This window comes from Bubalus bubalis, chromosome 2 (genome assembly GCF_019923935.1).
Source record: "Bubalus bubalis isolate 160015118507 breed Murrah chromosome 2, NDDB_SH_1, whole genome shotgun sequence".
Taxonomy (NCBI): domain Eukaryota; kingdom Metazoa; phylum Chordata; class Mammalia; order Artiodactyla; family Bovidae; genus Bubalus; species Bubalus bubalis.
Window position 1 is genome coordinate 107124508 of NC_059158.1, and position 20927 is coordinate 107145434.

Genomic DNA, 20927 nt, shown 5'->3' on the forward strand with positions numbered 1-20927 from the left:
ATGATGTACTCTGCATAGAAGTTAAATAAGCAGGGTGACAATATACAGCCTTGACGTACTCCTTTTCCTATTTGGAACCAGTCTGTTTTCCACATCCAGTTCTAACTGTTGCTTCCTGACCTGCAAATAGGTTTCTCAAGAGGCAGGTCATGTGGTCTGATATTCCCATCTCTTTCAGAATTTTCCACATATAGTAGGGTTTATATTTCAATCAACCACAAATTTTGTGAAGGAGATATATTTCCTTGCCAAAATGAAACTACCAATTTTGACCCTTTGGGATCTACCTTCCCTTCCTCTCTAAGTGTGCATAATCCAAATTATTTTTGTATTCTTTTCAAGCAAGGACTTAAAGTGCTGTTTCACTTTATCTTACACTTACAATAATTATATTCCTAAAGGAATTATCATTTAAAAAAACTATTGTTAACGCATTTGGCTAAGTTACAATTGTATAGCCAGCTATTGTAAAAGTGTAATTTTCAGTATAGTCTTTAAGAGACTCTGGAGGATAACATTGAATCTCTCTCAAATTTGAGTTTTAGTTTTCATGGATGCTTTAGTTTTATATAGTATAATCTTTGCTATTCAGAGTATTTTATTTTAAGCATGGGAAAGCTTAGCTTTATTTTGGTGATTAACTAAATAAAGCTATTTATCATTCTGGTAATAAAACAAAAAACACCAGTATTGCTTTGATTTTTCTTTTTCCCCTCTCTTTCCAAAAGTAATGTATAATTCTGTATAGAAAAATTGACTTTTTTCCATTGAAAACTCCTTGTTATATCAAATGTGAAGTCTAAGACAGAGCCCTCTGCCTTCCAGAAGCCAAGCACCCGGTAACTACTGTACTAATTTGAAATACAATAAGATCTTTTGGGAGGTTTGAGTGGAGCACTATGGAGTCAGTGATGAAGGAAGAAAAAGTTTGTTGTGAAAGTTTCAATCAAAGGAGGTAAAATGTCTTTGGACTCTAGAGCAATTATTGTTGTTGTTCAGTCACTCAGTTGCGTCCTACTCTTTGCAACCCCATAGACTGCAGCGTGCCTGGCTTCCTTGTCCTCTCGCTATCTCTGGAGTTTGCTCAGACTCATGTACATTGAGTCAATGATGCCATCCAACCGTCTCACCCCCTTCTCCTCCTACCCTTAATCTTTCTCGCCGTCAGGGTCTTTTCCAATAAGTCAGCTGTTCATGTCAAATGGCCAAAGTATTATAGCTTCAGCTTCAGTCCTTCCATGAATATTCAGAGTTGATTTCCTTTAGGATTGACTAGTTTGATCTCTTTGCTGTCCAAAGGACTCTCAAGAGTTTTCTCCAGCATAACAGTTCAAAAGCATCAAATCTTCAGTGCTCAGCCTTCTTTATGGTCCAACTCTCAAATCCATACATGACAGCTAGAAAAACCATACCTTTGACTAGATGGACCTTTGTCAGCCGTACTAGTTTTGTTACATAGAAAAGCCATTCCAATCAAATAAATAAGCAGATAAAGTAAACACAAAAATACATACAATGATGTATCTAAGGAAAGTGAATAGAACAGTATGGAGAGCTTAAAGTATATGCTGAATGGTGAAAGGATGGTAGGAAAAAACATTGGAGAAGAAGTCCTTTCAATATCTTATGAAAAATAAATGGATTCTGATGATATTCTTCATTTACATTTGCATATTTTTCTGGAGTAGATAAATATAAAGGAAAAAGAATCATGGTGTTTCCTGATTCTTGATAGCTAATTTTACATGAGCTTTATCAAACTTTGAAGTTGAACAGGCAATGTATTATGTAGGTCTCTATAAGAATTCTTTTCTGATAATGAATTAATTACCTATTACATGAACAATATATAACCATATTTTCTTTTAATAATTATGTTTAAGTTAGCAATGAGATATAGATATAAGATATAGTACTCCAATATTCTTGCCTGGGAAATCCCATGGACAGAGGAGTGTGGTAGCTACAGTCCATGGAGTTGCAAAGAGTTGGACACAATGGAGCACACACACACACACACACACATAGATATAATAAGTAAATATTTTTCATGTTAACTAAGTTTGAAAACCTAACTCAGAGCATTTTCCTCATACTTAACTTGTTCAAGAGGCTGTATCGATTTCTTCCTTAACTTAACTAGGTTTAGTACCAGACTTCTCAGTAATTTGGCTGTTGAGTGGGTATTATCCCTCCTTTACATTCAAGTTGTAATTAGCTACCATAGCTCATCATGTATATGTCCTTCAAATGTTCCCAGATGATGCCCTATCATGTACTCAGTACACAATTTGTTGGTAAGCTAACATTCTGATTAGTATTGAAGTAGCAAATCAACTTTTAAGGGAAATTCAATGACAGTATTATAACTTAATTATAATAAAATACTCAAGGACTTAGTAGAGACTACACAATTGACCCCTATTGACAGATATCAGTTTTAGTATTTGACCTGTATGGTTTCTGAGTAGCAATTTCTCATTATGTTAAAATGAGAAAATATAAATTAGCTAGTATAGGCCAACTCATGTATATAAAATCTTTTAGCTAAGGCCATCGACATCCAAACTCCAAAAGTATTAGTATGCATGTTTATTAAGACAAGTAGTTAGATGTATTAATATATGTGTAACAGGATTCTTACACCAAGATTTCCTCATGCCAGGATGAATCCAAACTCAGTAAACTCCATAGGCTATGGTTGTCCTAATCTTTTCATGTCTTTTGATTGCAAGAATCTATTATTATGAAGAATCGCAGTATTAGCTTTGATCTTCTTCCTTATGAATGCAAGCAAAACTGCCTGCACATTCTCATAAGCTTCTAGTTTTAATTACAGTGTATAATATTACATTTCATACAATAGGAAGACATGTAAAATAAGATTAGTTTGGCTATCTCAGAAGTGCAACATGAAGCATTAAAAAGGATAAATGGAAAATGCACATAGACATAACATAGTTAGCTTCTGATTCAAAGAAATCAATCCAGTGTATGTATTTTAAAATAAGCACCTTAAAATGGTAGAAATTCATTTATTTGAATCCAATAATCAGTGCTTTAAAAACTGACCTTGAAATGGAATATGTAGTAGAAGAATAAATAGATGGGTTGTAACAAGTTATTCTTAACTGCTGTTTCCTAGAGGGTTATATAAAACTGTCCTCAAAATTGCAACAATGCAAACTCCCTTTAAAGGTTGGAGCTTGCTGAGCAAGCTGATAACGTAGGCTCATTAGGTAAACTCCCATAAGTATATCATACTTTAAAAAAAAAAAGTTTGCATCATGATGATTTTGTATATATGTCTATGTGTCAGTGCATCTGGGGCTTCTCTGGTAGCTCAGACAGTAGAGTTTGCCTGCAGTGCACGAGACCCAGGTTTGATTCCTAGGTCAGGGAGAAGGAAATGGCAACCCACTCCAGTATTCTTGCCTGGAAAATCTACAGTCAATGGGGTCTCAAAGAGTCAGACATGACTGAGGACTTCACTTTCTTCTTTCTTCTCTCTCAGTACATCTGCAAATGTATTGAGGAAGAGTGGTTTACGTATTTTCCCTAGGGTCTTTCTTATGGCATTTTCCCAAGAAATTATTTGTATCTATGGCTCAATGCAGGTGAACATTTGGACACTCATACAAAACAAATTAACTGTCAAATATATACTTTTCAACTTAATTGGATTCCCATTGCTGTTAGAAAGGCATCCTTTCACAGATTTCTAGTTGACTCCCTTCTCATTTTTCTATGCATTCTGAATTTTTACCACTCTTTCCAATTCTACCTTCTTTAAATTCCAAAAGTGAATCCTGCTTTTCAGTTTTTTGAGAAAACACAACCAGGTAAGAATACCTTAACCTTCTTCTCTACCAGCTAATGCTTTATCTGTCTCATTTTTCTATCCTTTCTTTCTCAGGGCAGATGCTCCCACTGTTGGTTAGGTTTGCATCAAAGTCCTCTGAGTTCTTAGGAGCTGCTGCACTTTCCTATCATTTTGCAACTTCCCGTCTCTCTCCCTTCAGTGACATGTATCCCTTGACCTTCAAGTATGCTCCATCTTATTATAATTTATCCTACTTGTGCTTGGTCATTGGTAAACCCCTTTGTTAATCCATTCTTAAAATTTTCCATGATTTTAATGCATCCCTTTCCCCCTTGTCCTTCTCTTGTATCTCTAGCTAAACTTTCTATCTCCTTGCCTGACCTGCTCTTTTTTTTTAAATATTCATTTATTTATTTACTTGCCTGCGCAGGGTCTTAGCTGTGGCATGTGGGCTGCAGTCCATGGAGTCACAAAGAGTTGGACAGGATTGAATGATTCAGCACAGCACAGCAGACTCTTAGTTGCTACATGTGGGATCTAGTTCCTGGTCAGTGATTGAACCTCACCACCCTACATTGGGAACTTGGAGTCTTAGCCACTGGACCACCTGGGAAGTCCCTGACCTACTCTTACTTTGTTGACTTTCTCTTCCTGTCTGTCTTTCTCTCTTCCCGCACCTGTCTTTAATTTCATCTAAATCTATTCTTACGCTTTTCAGTGTTTTCGTACAGCTCCAGTTCTTCTCTGTATCTTCAGTTTTGAACTTTCTCTTGAATTTCAGACTTCTAGTTGTCACTGCCTATTGCATATTTATTCTTGGATGTCTCCCAAGCACCTCATAGTCAGTATAATACAAAAAAAAAAAAGAAAAATGTTGAAAAGTTATACATTTGGGGTCAGAGATCTGAATTTAAGATCCTGACATTTAATAAGATGGTGAAAAGACATTCAACTTCAGTTTCCTCATCAAATCATCTTGAAACTCCATTTCACCAACACATTTATCCACACAACTATCCCCTTTCATCCACATTATTGCAATAATATCCTAGTTGACCTCTCTGCTTCTACCTTCACTTCACTGTATTCTATTTCAACACAGTAGCCAGAGTGATCCTTTAGAAAGAAAGTCACTTAGACTCTGTCTCTCTACTCAGAATATTCCAGTGGTTTCCCATCTTACTTTTTTTGTAAAACGCAAAGCCTTTACCTGCCACCCTCAACCCCATTTTTATTGATTCCCTGACCTCAATTCTTCTGCTTTTTGATTTTTCTCCAGCCACTCAGAGTTTCTTATTGTTCTTTAAATTAGCTGGGTTCTCTCTTGCCACAAGTTCTTTTATCAAATTGATTTTTCTTGGAGTAAAGTTGATTTACAGTGTTGTGTTAGTTTCAGGTATACAGCATAGTGAATCAGTTATGCATAAACATATATCCACTCTTTTATATTATTTTCCCATATAGGTCATTACAGAATACTGAGTTCTTTGTGCTATACACTAGGTCTTTATTAGTTATCTATCCAACCAGCCCATTCTGAAGGAGATCAGCCCTGGGATTCCATTGGAGGGAATAATGCTGAAGCTGAAACTCCAGTACTTTGGCCACCTCGTGCGAAGAGTTGACTCATTGGAAAAAACTCTGATGCTGGGAGGCATTGGGGGCAGGAGGAGAAGGGGACGACAGAGGATGAGATGGCTGGATGGCATCACTGACTCAATGGACGTGAGTCTGAGTGAATTCTGGGAGTTGGTGATGGACAGGGAGGCCTGGCGTGCTGCGATTCATGGGGTCGCAAAGAGTCGGACACGACTGAGAGACTGAACTGAACTGAACTGAACTGGAGTGCGAATATGTCAAACCCAATCTCCCAATTTATCCCTCTCACCACACTTTTCCCTGACTGTAACCTTAAGTTTATTTTCTACCTCTACAACTCTACTTCTGTTTTGTAAATAAGTCTGTTTATATATACCTTTTTTTTTTTTTTTTAGATTTGACATGTAAGCAATATCATATATTTGTCTTTCCTGGTCTTACTTACTTTGCTTAGTGTAATCATCTCTAGGTCCATCCCTGTTGCTAAAAATGATGTTATTTCATTCTTTGTTATGCCTGAGTAATATTCCATTTGGGGGTTTCCCAGGTGGCTCAATGGTAAACAATCTGCCTGCCAATGCAGGAGATGCAGGAGATATGGGTACAACCCCTGGTTCAGGAAGCTCTCCTGGTGGAGGAAATGGTAACACACTCCAAAATTCTTGCCTGGAGAGTCCCATAGACAGAGGAACCTAAAGGGTTGCAGTCCATAGGTTTACAGAATCAGACCTGACTGAGTGAGTGAGCATGCACGCAGGCAATATTCCATTATATACATATTGGAGACAAGAGTGGAGAAAAGGGAATCCCCCCACTACATTGTTGATGGGAATGTAAATTGATACAGTCACTGTGGAGAACAGTAAGGAGGTTCCTTAAAGAAAACTAAAAATAGAGCTACATATGATCCAGCAGTCCACTCCTGGGCATATATTCAGACCAAATGATAATTCAAGAAAATACATGCATTCCTATGTTCACAGCAGTACTGGGACATAGAAGCAACCTAAATGTCCATTGATGGAGGAATGGATAAAGACGATGTGCTACATATATATACAATGAAATATTGCTGCAGGTTCTTAACGCATGGCCTTTTATCCAAGTGAATGTCACTCTAATCTTCTATAAGCCTTTACATTCTCTGTGACATATTCTGACTACCTGATTCTATATCAATTTTCTATATCAAGATTCTATATCAGTCTTCCCAGTCTCTAACACTAATCCCCATTCCTGTTTTACTTTTTTCCCATAGAGTTTATCTTCTAATACATTTTACCATTAACTTACTTATTTTTGTTTCTATCCTCTACTGTAACATAAGCTCCATGTTGGCAAGGAATTCTGCTTTGTTTTACTTACTGTCGTATCCTCAATTCCTAGAACATAGTAGAAGCCCAGTGATATTTGTTGAATAAATAAATGAATGAAGAAATAAAAATGCCAGGGATGGAACTGCTTTTTGAGCTGCAGAGCACTATAAAAATACTGATTACTCCTTACTATTATTATTCCACTGTACCCATGACCAGGCTCATATGCAAATCTACATTCATATACACAATATCTTTTCTTTGTTTCCCATCTCTATATCCTGTATTTGTTTTGAGACACCATTTAATCAGTTTCTGAGGCTATTTACTTGGAGGCATATTTGAGCCTTTCAACCATTTAGTCTGCAACTCCTAACTCTTATTACATCATTTAGAACAGAGTTTCCATTTTAGTCCCCACTGCTTTACCTGTCATCTTGAACTTTTTTCTAGACAATGGCAATAGTCTCTTAACAGATCACCTTAAGAATACCCTTTCTTAAGTACTTTTCCATAACATCAAATTATCTACAGAATGCTTCCTACAGTACTTAAAGTCCTTCATTACTAAATATGACCTATGTTTTTGAGACATTATTTTTCAGCATGCATAAATTGTTCTGTATGGCCCTTTTCATTTCTTTATACTTCAAATTCTTATTGATTATTTACTTAGTCTGGCACTATATAATGGTACTTAGCAAGGCACCATTTTTTCTCCCTTTCCATATAGCAATTATAGTTTGGGAGGAATGAAGGATGGGACAACCTAGCATCTCAAAAGTCACCAAATGCAGAATAGCTATAGTTATAATCAATAGTCATTCTGATTTTTCTGGTTGAGATTTGGTTTATACTTGTTGCCCCAGGGTAGTTATTAATGTCTTCCTTCACTCTAAGATCTCTCCCAGTTTGATAATAAATCATATAGTCTCTGACTCTTTGCATTAACGACATGTACATGACTGCCTAAAAGCAAAGTTTAAGTCCCCTTCCTCTAGCATTGGAACATACTTAGAAATATCACACATAATGTTTGGTGGAGAAAAACCTAGATCTTATAACATGAATGTCATTTCAATTACAATATAAAATATTTGTCTCAAATGCAATTTAGTAATTACTGCATTAGCTTTTTTTTATCCTACCTCTTGTCTGGAATGTCTTATGTTTATTCTCCATTTAGCCATATCCTACCTACCTTTAAAATAATACTTTAGTACATCCCCCAAATTTTCTTCATCTCCATCTGTCTCTACTTGTGAGCTCTCCTTTTAGCAGTTATTTTCTACATCATTTATTTGGCACCTTTTTGTATACGGTGTACTTTTTTTTTTCTTTTGATTCTGTTGGTACAAGTAGGCTGGTGAATTTTTCAAGACAAAGACTGAGACTTCTACAGCTTTGATTCTATAGCACCAACTCTAAGGCCAAATTCACAATATACAGAAGCAGCCTGATGTTAGAAAAAAACAACAATTATGATAGCAGTGGTAATGAGTATGGAATTGATAGTGAATTTATTGAAAATGTAATAAGGTAAAAATGTATGAACTTTGAGAAAATATCATAGTGTAGAGTAGGAAAAGTTAATTATGGATGTATGTTTTGTGGATATGTGTGAACTGTAAGTGAAGTGAAGTCACTTATTTGTGTCTGACTGTGTGACCCCATGGACTGTAGCCTCTCATGTTCCTTTGTCCATGGGATTTTCCAGGCAAGAGTACTGAAGTGGGTAGGCATTTCCTTCTCCAGAGGATCTTCCTGACCCAGGGATTGAACCCAAGTCTTCTGCATTGTAGGCAGATGCTTTACTATCTGAGCCACCATGGAAGTCTTCCTATGAACTGTAAAGTATCCTTGTTTTAAGTTACTTTGAGGTTGAAAGAAGAGGCTGAGGGAGAGAAGGGAAAGACATAGTATATTTTATCAAACCATTAAGTGGAAAATGTGCCATCGTTTTGCATATTGTTAGTGGGAAAAGGTCAATTAAGCTATGGTGTAATGCTTTCATATCACCTAGAATATGTATTTGATATATATCAAAAGGCATATTTACTGATGAATTTCTTTTATCTTGACTCATTTATATATATTATATATATATAAACATATATACTCATCTATATGTGTATATATATATATATAATAAAGAATAAGTGATATCAAATGTCTAACAATCCTACCACTCCTTTATACTCAGAGGTCATCAATTATAAAAACATTTTTATATCAGACATATTTTAAAATTATTTTAAAAAGGAAATATTTTGTTAAATAAACTTATAGGACACTAATAAGACTATTGCAAAAAGCAGCATCTGATGAATTTATTAGGACTTGATGAAAGGCAACAGATCCTAAATATTCTGAAACAATGGAAGGAAAATAATGGAATTTTGAATGCAAACAAATGTAAAAACCTGAATTAGGGCAAAGCTTTATGGAATGTTCTATCACTCTCATTGTCTAGAAGCAGAAGCTTTCAGTTGGGAAGTTTCAGTGAAAAAGAGAAGAGAAAATAAGATGATATGGGGTCTCTAATAGATAGAGAGGCATGAAGTTCCAGCATCAGGGTGAACGGTTAAGAACTGAATACTAAGAGATGGTATTTATGTACAAGGTTTCACTGTTTTGGCTGATTCTTCCTTTTCTTGGGCCAGAGTAGGAAACTAAAAGATTCTGCTTAAGAACTTCTGCTTAGGATCAACATCTTCTATTAACCTTCTTGCTGGAATATATATATGCCTTAACTGATCATGAGAAAGATTGTAGCCCCCAAAACAAACAGAATTCTTAACTATTTTTAGGATAGGTTGTGTAAGACTCCAAAAAATTCAGTCTTTCGAATTTGAGTGCTTGAGCTGAGTGGGTTAAATTAAGAAAAATAATTGGTCTAGCTTTGCTGCTGAACAGAAAATGTGGATCCCATTCATGTACCTTTTATGCATTGCTTTCTCACATTTCATCTTTGTACTGTTCTTGTGTTTATGTTCAGATCATTCATATTTTATTTTGAAACACTTTCATTTTCAGATCAGCAGTCCTGTGATCCTGGTGAATTTCTTTGCCACGATCACGTGACTTGTGTCTCCCAGAGCTGGCTGTGTGATGGAGACCCTGACTGCCCTGATGATTCAGACGAATCTTTAAATACCTGTGAGTAGAAAGGTTCTCTTGCCATTCAGATTTACCTTACATGTGAAACTAAATGTCAGTTGTTTTCATGGATGACTGCTATTTCACCTTATTCTTTTTTATTTTCCAAATAGCCTGAAAACTTAAAAAACTTTTGTTTGTATTTCCTTTAAAATGACTATGTGGATGAGAGCATTAAATGTGGTTTTGTTGTGTGAATTAACTCATGAAGAGAAGAAAATGCAAGGTTAATTCTTTCAATGTGATTGTGTTACTCCTAGGAAAATTATACTTGAAGAGAAAAAAATCCATTAAAACACAGCACTAAAAGGGAATAAAATCCTCTCCACTAATTTATCTCACACATTTTGAGGCAGAGGAACACATACAAAGAATAATGAACTAATCAAGCTTTAGCTCCCATATTATTTCTATTAGTGTCTAGAGCGCTACACAAATTATTGAACATATTTTCTTTTGAACTTGAAAGATAAAAACTACATTTGTCCATTCATGTGGTGAATATCTTTGATTTTATAATATCAAATTCAAACTCTTAATACAAGAGTCTTAATTCTAATTGTACCACTGCATGTAACTCAGAGTCCATTAAGGGTTTTGTCATGAGAAAAATGCCATTAAATCAAAATTGTAAGTAATAACAGGACCCACAGCTAAGTCTTCTACACTTTCTTTTTAATATCCTCTATCATGAGGAGTACGGAGAGCCTGCTAGATTTTCGCATTGATAAATCTGGCATTACTAGTATCAGTCTTTACTACCCAGGCAAACAGGCATATCAGCTTCAGTATCATTCTCAAAGCAACTACATAGTTCTGTGAAGTCAACATGAAAAAAAGAAAATCCTTCATTGTTATTGCTTGATATTATAGAGATAACAATTATGGTTACCATTCTCCACTGTTATCTACTTGTTTATAAGTTCTTTAGATGGAAACAATGTTTTGATGAAGGCAGAAACAATGCTTACTCACTGTTTCCATGTTTCCTGGTGCTTTTAAAGTTTCTCAACATATGAGTTCTTGAATATCTACATTAATTGCCTTTTTTCAATTTGAATAGATCAGTTTTTTGGTTGGAAGGAGTTGCAGTTGTTTACTGTATTTCTAATTTTATATCAATTTCATCAGTTTAATTCTGAAAACTTTTTCTTGACTCCTATAGCATAGATAATGCTCCAGGCATGATAAAAGGAAAAAGTATAATAAGAAGAAAATAGTGGATAAATAAAATGTGGTAACTCCATAGTAAGGAATATTATTTAACAATAAAAAATTGAAATACTTATACATGCTACATGGATAAATCTTGAAAACATCATGTGAGGGAAAACAAGCCAGTCACAAAATATCACATATGATATGATTCCATTCATGTAAAATATCCCAATAGGCAAATCTATAGAGACAAAAAGTAGCTAAGTTGCCAGTGGCCAGTGAGTTGGAGGGGATCGAGGAGTGTCTTCTAATGAGTTGGAGTCTCTTTGGAGGTGATGAAAATGTTCTAAAATTAGATTGCAGTGATAGTTGCACAACTCTTGTTAATATATTTAAATACATTGAACTATGTGTATTAAATGGGTGAATTGTATGGTATGTGAATTACACCTTCACAAAGTTTTTTAAAATGGAAAATGAGAGAAATCTCAAAATCATGCATATGAATGTGGATGGTATAATTATGTGAAAGACAACAATATCAAAATACTCTGGCCATGAAAAATATAAATAGTTGGACTATATTTCTTTTATATAAGAAGTGGGACTTAACTCTGTTTCAGTCTTAGGCTTCCCTTATTGAAGTGCCACAGAGGAGTTCTCTCCTCATTAGATGCAAGGAAAAATTGTCATGGCATAATCAGACTAAAAAATTAAATTATTGAGTTTTGGAGGCTTGCATTTTTACCCTGATCATATCATTAAATTCCTGATGAGAAACATGACAGAGACATGAGATAGCTTTGTGGAATCCATTTGTAGGAAAGCAGGTTGAAGGAGAAATGCCCTGAAACTTAGACCTGTCACAGTGTAAAAACAATTGAGATGAAAAGACTGCATAGCCTCTCCCTCCATGCTGCTGAAGAAAAGAGAATAATGATGTTTCCCCTTGTATTCAAGAAAGAGCTCAGTAGGAGAATCAGGCTGGAGAGGATTTGTGGTACAGAGAAGGTGCAAGACCTTTGTGGTCAAAGCTCAAACCCAGAGAAGAAAGAGACTTCAAAGTGAATGCCAAAGTGGGTGGATGACAAATATTCCACTCCCCCTCCCATGCCAGCTCTTTGCCTCTAGGAACATGATCGATAGCCAACAGGGCCATACCAGTGGACTAGACTTATGTTTGTCAGTTGGCATCTGCCCTGATTGATTGAGTACCTGCTCTGAATGGCCAGTTTCTCCACCAGTGTTTGGAAGTACTTTGAATATCCATCTTGCCCAGAAGATAAACACACTTGTGTTTGGGGGAAAAAGGTAGGTCCTTCAATTCACAGAGATGAGGGGCTTTGGTCAGACTAAAGCCTCAAATTAGAAATTACATGTGGTTTCATTGAAAATAGAGATAGATTTTCTTCTTCCTTAGTTTTTAAAATGAAATTCATACCTGCTCAAGATATTTTTGCAATTTTAGGTATATAGTTGTTTTCCTCAATGAAATTTTGTGTTTGACTTTAAATGTTTTCTCATTTTGGCCATTCTTACTGTACTCTCAGATATCAAAATTGCTGAATATTCTCAAGAGCAACACTAAAAAAATTCTTATACCAAAGTAGTTACATAACAAAGAGAGAAAAATACTTTTTAAAAAACCTGGGTGTTTCATCTGAGTAACATATTTGGATCTACATTTAATTAGCCTGTCTCAGATAAGTGGTTTCAGTTAGTACCAAATAAAATCTGGACAAACACTGAGAAAAGGCTTTATGAAAAATATCAGAGTTTTTCAGATTTAAATTTCTCAATCCAGATGTTCACAATTACCATTTTCCCTAATCACAGTGCTTTGTAATGTGTTGTTTTATAACATTTGTATGCAGTCATCACTGATCTACATAAAATAATTGCATAATTTTATAATTATATGACTGTGTATACATTCATTGTGAAAGATAAATACTAGAAATCAAACCTTGAAGATTGATTCTTAAAAAGGGTAATTTTGTGCTCAGTGTATGAGCAAAAGGATCTTATCTTTGATTTGAAGACAAAGTATGTTGTATCTACAAAATACTAGGTGAAAATCGCTGATGCAATGACTTATTTTTCCTAAATCCATTTACCCTTTAAAATGATAAGAAGACCAATATAGCATATAATTTATTATGACATCGTGAAAGCTCTGCAATGACAAAATCCTAACAGAGAAAAAACTGGATGTTATGGAGGAAGAGGAAAAGCTTGTCTTCTGAGAAGCTGATGACCAAAATGCTTTAGAAGGTATACACGCACACAGAAAAACAATGAAAATCAAATGAAATTGAGATATTTGGGGATCTGCAAGGTTAACAGGCACATATTTTCTTCCTCTTCTGTGTTTGTGTAGGTCCAGGTTGAAAGGGTATTTTCTACTCTTCATGAGGCAGAAGTAAGCTTTCACTAACAGCCATATAAGGTCAAAGAAAACCTTCTTGAATGGGGCTGATTTACCAATAAGCTGATTGCATGTTGGGATGAGTTTTTTTAATGTGAAATTAGAGAAATTTAATAATTTATACCCTTACCATTGACTATGAGAAATAGTTCTTTAGCCTGATATTAGAAGTGAAAGCCTTTTTTCTCTACATTATTTGAAATAATTTGCCAAGTATCTAAACAGCTAACCATCTTTCAGGCCCTATGAAGCTGTGAGAATTGAAAATCAGGAAAATCATCATCTTTCTCCTTAGGGCTTTCAATCGAGTTGTTAGTCTAGCATTTTGTATGATGAGAATTAAAGTGAATAGTGGAAATGTTATTTGTGGAATGAAAGCTTGGTACCACCTGTGGCAGGGAAGTCTTCCTGAAAAGTGCTTTTATTCTGAGGCATTCAATATGTAACTCCTTGTAGGATTTTCTGTTGAATGCTTAACGATACTTACTTTTCAACAATCAGTGGTCAGCAGATGTATGTTCTTTTCTGGCAATCTGATGTTTATATACTTAAAACTAGATTCTTCCTTTTAAGTCAGAAGTGTATTTGTTCTGATCGTTTTCCTTCTTCCTTATCACCCTCCACTAACTTCCTTCAGAAAATCATTTAGAGTTGTTCTACTATAGAACATGATGTGGATTTGGTGACTCATTGACCAACCAGGGAGTGTAAAAATGGCATTATGGGAGGCTAAGATTTGAAAACTGGATAGTTGTGATAATTTTCATATTGATTCTACACTGTCCTGTCCTTCTGCAGGGACCAGTAGACTTTTTCTGTAAAGGATCATATAGAAAATATTTTAGGTTTTACTGAGCTTATGTGAGCTCAGTTGTATATTCTTCTTTGTCTTCATTTGTTTGTAAAATAATTAAAATGGAAAAACAAACATACAAATAAACATTCTCAGTTTATACTCCATAAAAAAATAGACCACAGGTTGCATTTATCTTAGTTAGTTAGTTCAATTGCTCAGTCATGACCAACTCTTTGCGACCCCATGAATCGCAGCACACCAGGCCTCCCTGTCCATCACCAAATCCTGGAGTTCACTCAGACTTACATCCATCGAGTCAGTGATGCCATCCAGCCATCTCATCCTCTGTTGTCCCCTTCTCCTCCTGCCCCCAATCCCTCCCAGCATCAGAGTCTTTTCCAGTGAGTCAACTCTTCGCATGAGGTGGCCAAAGTACTGGAGTTTCAGCTTTAGCATCATTCCCTCCAAAGGAATCCCAGGGCTGATCTCCTTCAGAATGCACTGGTTGGATCTCCTTGCAGTCCAAGGGACTCTCAAGAGTCTTCTCCAACACCACAGTTCAAAAGCATCAATTCTTTGGCGTTCAGCCTTCTTCACAGTCCAACTCTCACATCCATACATGACCACAGGAAAAACCAGAGCCTTGACTAGATAGACCTTTGTTGGCAAAATAATGTCTCTGCTTTTGAATATGCTATCTAGGTTGATCATAACTTTCCTTCCAAGGAGCAAGCATCTTTCAATTTCATGGCTGCAGTCACCATCTGCAGTGATTTTGGAGCCCAAAAAAGTAAAGTCTGACACTGTTACAGGTTGTGTTTTGCCAAATTCTACTGCAGTGCCGTAGCTAAACCATATCCACTGTACTCTTGTGAAGGTAGGTCTCTGTCTAGATCCTGCAACCACAGGAGCAGTGTAACTGCACACAGTGGAAGAATGTGGCATAGAGCTCTGTGAGTACCCACTACATATGGTGCCAAACTCAGGCAAGGTGGTGTTCTCTGCAAAAGCTGGGTTTTCTTCTATATTTGCATATCCCCTTATGTGTTAGCGTTGCACTTGAGCACAGGGAACAGAAGAAAGAGCTCAGACAAAGGAGAGTTTACTTTTAGAAACTCATAGAAAGAAAAAAGTGCCAAAGTGGACAATCCAGGATTGATATGGCTGCTCCAGAATGACACCAGGCTTCCCCTGCCACTCTTAGCATGGAGCTGTCAGTCTTTCAGCCACAGTAGGGCTTTTCCACCTTCCCTAGCAGATGAATCCATTTCCGCCAGAGAGATGGGAAAGAAAACAGGGAAACAGCAAGTGCCAGCTGAGTCTTTCTGTTTCTCAGGAGGATGATAACTTTTACAGAAAGCAAACTCAGTAGGTTTCTGCTTAGATCTTGTTTGCCGGAACTGATCACCTAAGGCATGAGGCACTGTGTATTTCCTCAGGGTTTCCCAAAATAAAATATATGGTCCTGCTAGTAAAGAATAGATTAGAGACTAGATATTGGCCAGGCAGAGGACCCAAGTAACCTGGGCCACAGTGCTCTCTTCACTCTCTTTTCCTCTCTTCATCTGTGGCAGGGATGGGGGCAGTCACAAGGCATGGTCTGAATCCCAGCTGCTTGACACCAAAGCCAGTTCCTCCAAATGAACATCTTTGCTCTTGTGCAACAAAGTACTCATTCCAGGTCTCTAGTACCTTATCTGTACAATGGACATGATAGTACCCGTCCCACAGTTAAGTGCTTGAAATACTGTCTTTTCCATAAGATCTTCTCTCCACCCAACACCCCTCCCCTATATTCTATCTGTCCAGAGCTCTGACCAAGCACCCTACCCCCAGGGTCTTTTCATAGAGCACCCTAATTGCTGCCTCTCCCATTCTTACTGAAAATCAGTTTTATTCTGTAAGGTTGTGGCTAGGGGTAGCAAGAATTTACCATATACACTAATACGAGTAAAGTTGCTAACAATTTTGAGTACTTAGGCATATTACACTCAAAATTAAGACAAGTAGATATAGAGATTATTGGAGGACAGGTGACTTTTCCTAGGAACTCTTCCAACACATTATGTTGCAGAATTGATTAAAGTTAAGATATATGGTTAAAAAAGAAGTTTAGTTCATAATTGTTTATTGTTTAATTGACATGGCAGTCCTGAAATGTGGATGTTTTCTCATTTTAAGAGATGAGGAAATTGTTTACAGTCTTTCTCTGCCTTCTGATTTGACTGTTATTGGTGAAAGTGGAGTTTGCATTTCTTTCAACTCACTGTTGTTTTTATATAGACTCAGGTAAGGAAGAATTCAACTCCTGAAAGGAACCCTTAGGCCACCTAATTTAAAACTACAGTGTCATTTGAAAAACAGACACTATCCCAGCAGAGTTATCTCACTCTGACTTTGGAGATGATCAGTTCTGATTGAAAAATGCAGTAAACACACCATGTCTCCTGAGTAATAGGAATAGAAGCATTTGTGAAAAATGAAAATGGCTCTAAGTTATTAGGGTTAGATGTGTCGCTGCATGAACTGACCATTGCTTTGATTGTATTTCCATTGTTGTGGAGTTTGAGCTTTATTTGGATGGGAGGATATTAACGAACTTCTTATATTCATAGGCTGACCTTTCCCCTAGGATGAAAGGTAGAAATCCTTTTACAGTTTCCTTCTATCTTTCTTTAACAGAGGTCAGGGAAATAAAATAAAATTCATGTGGGAGGTTATTAGCAAACAGATACTGCCCTTTAAAAATAAATAGCAAGATAGGGCACTGAAAGGAGACTCTAGGAACAATAAAATGAATGGAAGTATGGTCCTTGTTTCTGAGTAATAGTGATTTAGAGGTCATTTTGGAATGAGCTAATATATGAGAGCTACAAAGCTAAGCTTTTCGTTAGGTAGAGAAGCTGAAATGATCTTGCAGATTAAAGGTAGCACATATGAGGCCCAAGAGAGCAGTTTATGTCTCTTTCAATTCTTTTTGTTTTGCTCTTCATTTTATTCCGAGGCTTCCCTCTTTTACAATGAAGAGGCCAGAAACATTGACCCTCCTTTAATAATAAAGAGACCTCCACTTATGAGTTGCTATGAAGGGGAGACCAGAAGGTGAGGAACCGTATAATTGTGAATTGAAAGGGCCTGTTTCAGGTTGGTTCATTTCCCCAGCACAGTGGGGATGGGATGGAGGGGTGACATTTCTCTTCATACCGCCCTGTTATGTGCTAACAGATCTCTGAAAGTCTGCCTCTGCCATTTTAAGCAAGTTTGATTGGAGGCAGAGGTGATAAACTGAGTGCACTACAATTCACAGAGGTGGAGCAAAAACAGCATCACAAAAGGCCTCACTCTTCTTCAAGAAGTCACTGCTTTCCGGCTTTGATTCCAGTTCACAGGTCATAGGATAAAAAGGGACTCATGTCCCTCAGCCTGGACCGAAAACTTTAAGGAATGAGAACTTTGAAATGATGGAAAATAAAGGGGATAAAGTAAAATTATTCAATTCTAGTGACAACTCTGATAAAATCTCCATGGCTTAAGGGATGAGGTACAGTAAACAAATGGTCTTACAAGGCTCTCTAGGGACCAGGCTTAAGGCTGAGCAAGGAGCCTTCTCAGAAATGATACAATCCATCATTTATCCACAACTAATCTAGCAGTTGGGGTTGGGGATGAAGACTTCTTACCTTTCATGGGTGAGTAAATTTCTTCCCAGAGGATGTTTTATTCTTTATAGTCAGTGTATAAAATTTTCATTTGACTTTCACTCAGAAGCACTTTTGAAATGACATATTTTGCTAAATGAAGCACTGAAGGATGTTTTGTTCTAAGAACTTCTTTAATGGCAGTGGCTTTTTTCTCTCTCCCTTCCCCCATATTTTCCATTATCCTTCCCTGAAAGCAGGATATAAAACCCTACTATAATATGCCTATGGAATTCTTAGGGCAAAAGTATAATCCTTCTACTAATTGCTGTATTGGCCCTTTTCAGGATCAGGCAGAATAATTGATTTGGGGTTGACTTTTTTTTTTTTTAATTTTATTTTATTTTTAAACTTTACATAACTGTATTAGTTTTGCCAAAATCTCTGTAACATTAGCTTTTTTGATTTGGGGGTAGGAGAAATTTCTCACAAAGAGTAAAGTTCATGAGAAGATGAGTTAAAAACAGGGCTTAGGTGGCAGTACACAAATTCAGTAAAGGTAGCTTATAGCAATCTACTCATCCTGAATGATTTGTTTTTTCTTTCCTCTTTTTTATAACTTTTCTGAAAAATCATAGAGGGCAGGTTGTGATTAAATTTTACATTGCTTGATCAAGGATCAGATAAGAAAGGGGAGAATCTCTCAGCTTGCACAGATCTTCCTGGGTACTAAACAGCAAGATAGAAAAACAAACAAGTAAATGCTTCTCAACAACTTTGATGGAGTTAACAAAAGATAAATAATTATTAATTAAAAAATTCTTGTCTTGGACTGTAGTATATAGTTATAAGACTAATAATTTATATCTTACACAATTAGGAGTATAGAAAGGACTCTTACTTGTATAGCACTTTGATACTTTAAGGACATGTATGTTAGAATCATTAATCTTTTGGCCTTGTAGCTATTTTTTGAGAGAAATAATCCAGGTATCAGGGTCATTAAAAATAAAAACTCTAAAGCACAAACCAGTTGCTTGGTCAAGAGTCTCATAACTATTGGGTAAAAGGCAAAAATTGGAATTTAGAAATTGCATTTCCTAATAATAGAAGTTATAGCATCAGCTTTGGGATGAACTGCACCACCTCAATATTCATGTGTCAAAATCCTAAAACTATACCATCTCAGAATGTAACTGTACTTGTACCCTATGGACCTTAACTGTCCAGGCTCCTCTTTCCATGGAATTTCCAAGGCAAGAATACTGGAGTGGGTTGCCATTTCCTTCTCCAGGACATCTTCCCAACCCAGGGATTGAACTGGCATCTCTTGTCCTCTGCATTGGCAGGCAGATTGTTTTTTTTACCACTAGCGCCACCTAGAAAGCCTATTAGAGTGAGTCCTAATATCATCTGTCTGTTGCTACTGCTAAGTCACTTCAGTTGTGTCTGACTCTGTGTGACCCCATAGACAGCAGCCCACCAGGCTCCCCCGACCCTGGGATTCTCCAATCAAGAACACTGGAGTGGGTTGCCATTTCCTTCTCCACTTTCAAGTGAAAAGTGAAAGTGAAGTCACTCAGTCATGTCTGACTTGCAGCGACCCCATGGACTGCAGCCTACCAGGCTCCTCCATCCATGGGATTTTCCAGGCAAGAGTACTGGAGTGGGGTGCCACTGCCTTCTCCAACCATCTGTCTAGTGTCCTTTTAAAAAGGGGGACTTTAGAAAGATTGAGGGCAGGAGGAGCAGGGGATGACAGAGGATGAGATGGTTGGATGGCATCACCGACTCAATGGACATGAGTTTGAGTAAACTCCAGGAGTTGGTGATGGACAGGGAGGCCTGGCGTGATTCGGTTCTTGGGGTCACAAAGAGTTGAATGTGACTGGGAGACTGAACTGAACTGAGGGACACCAGGGAAACTTGTGCACAGAGAGAAGTCATATGAAGAGACAGTCAGAGCTGGGTGGGGCGATCTACCCTCCAAGGAAGCCTTGAGGGAAACTAACCCACCAACACTTTGATCTTGTATTTTTAGCTTCAGCACTGCGAGGAAATAAATGTATACTGTTTAAGCCACTTAGTCTATGATATTGTGTTATAGAAGACCTAGCAGATTCATATAGCAACCAACTTATATCTATTAAAATTTCATGCTTTTTATATTAAAATGTCCTTGTTTTTAATATTAATATAAAGAAGAATGCAGCAATTTAACCTCACCCCTGCCCCCCACCCAACCACCACCACTTTCCTCAAAGATATTGTATTAACCAAAAACTTTGGGTTTTCCATATTATGAAAAACTGGAATGAGTTTTTTGGCCAACCCACATACACTGAAACTAACTACCAGAGTACTGAAATTATAGGCTTTATTTAGAATTATGAAATTAAATTTCTGACGGAATAAAGGGCCTATAGTAGTGGTTGTAATCCTCTGTGCTGTATTGTGCTTAGTTTCTCAGTCATATCCGACTCTTAATCCTCTAAGAACACCTAATTAGAGTAATGTAGTATGAATCTTATACAAATGAAAAGAAATGTTTTCAATTAAAAAGCAAATAGATAATTACTATAGATTTTTAAAAAATATTTGTGGATGATGAGTTGCTCCAAAATTAAAAAAAAAAATAGGTTTGCATAACAGTTCCTCCTGGTGATCTGGGATATTCATTTAGCGGTGTAGTTGATAGCCATATTTGCAATGCTACCTACTTGCAACATAAAATACAAACTTAGATTAATAATATAATTATCATTATTTTCTGAGGGAAACAGACATAACTGGTATATTACATATATACATATAGTGTGTGCTAGTAATATATATTCAGTTCAGTTCAGTTCAGTCACTCAGTCGTGTCCAACTCTTTGCGACCCCATGAATCGCAGCACGCCAGGCCTCCCTGTCCATTACCAACTCCCAGAGTTCACTCAGACTCACATCCATTGAGTCAGTGATGCCATCCAGACATCTCATCCTCTGTCGTCCCCTTCTCCTCCTG

The 20927-nt window shown here is 36.8% G+C and overlaps 1 protein-coding gene across 1 annotated transcript in view; it reads left to right on the forward strand.

Moving 5' to 3' along the window:
- The window catches only part of LRP1B (LDL receptor related protein 1B), a 2209913-nt gene that overhangs the window by 370494 nt on the left and 1818492 nt on the right, over positions 1–20927 (forward strand). The window contains exon 2 of the mRNA XM_025261770.3: positions 9775–9897. Within this exon, the coding sequence (XP_025117555.3) occupies positions 9775–9897 (123 nt within the window). The remainder of the gene's footprint in view (positions 1–9774; positions 9898–20927) is intronic.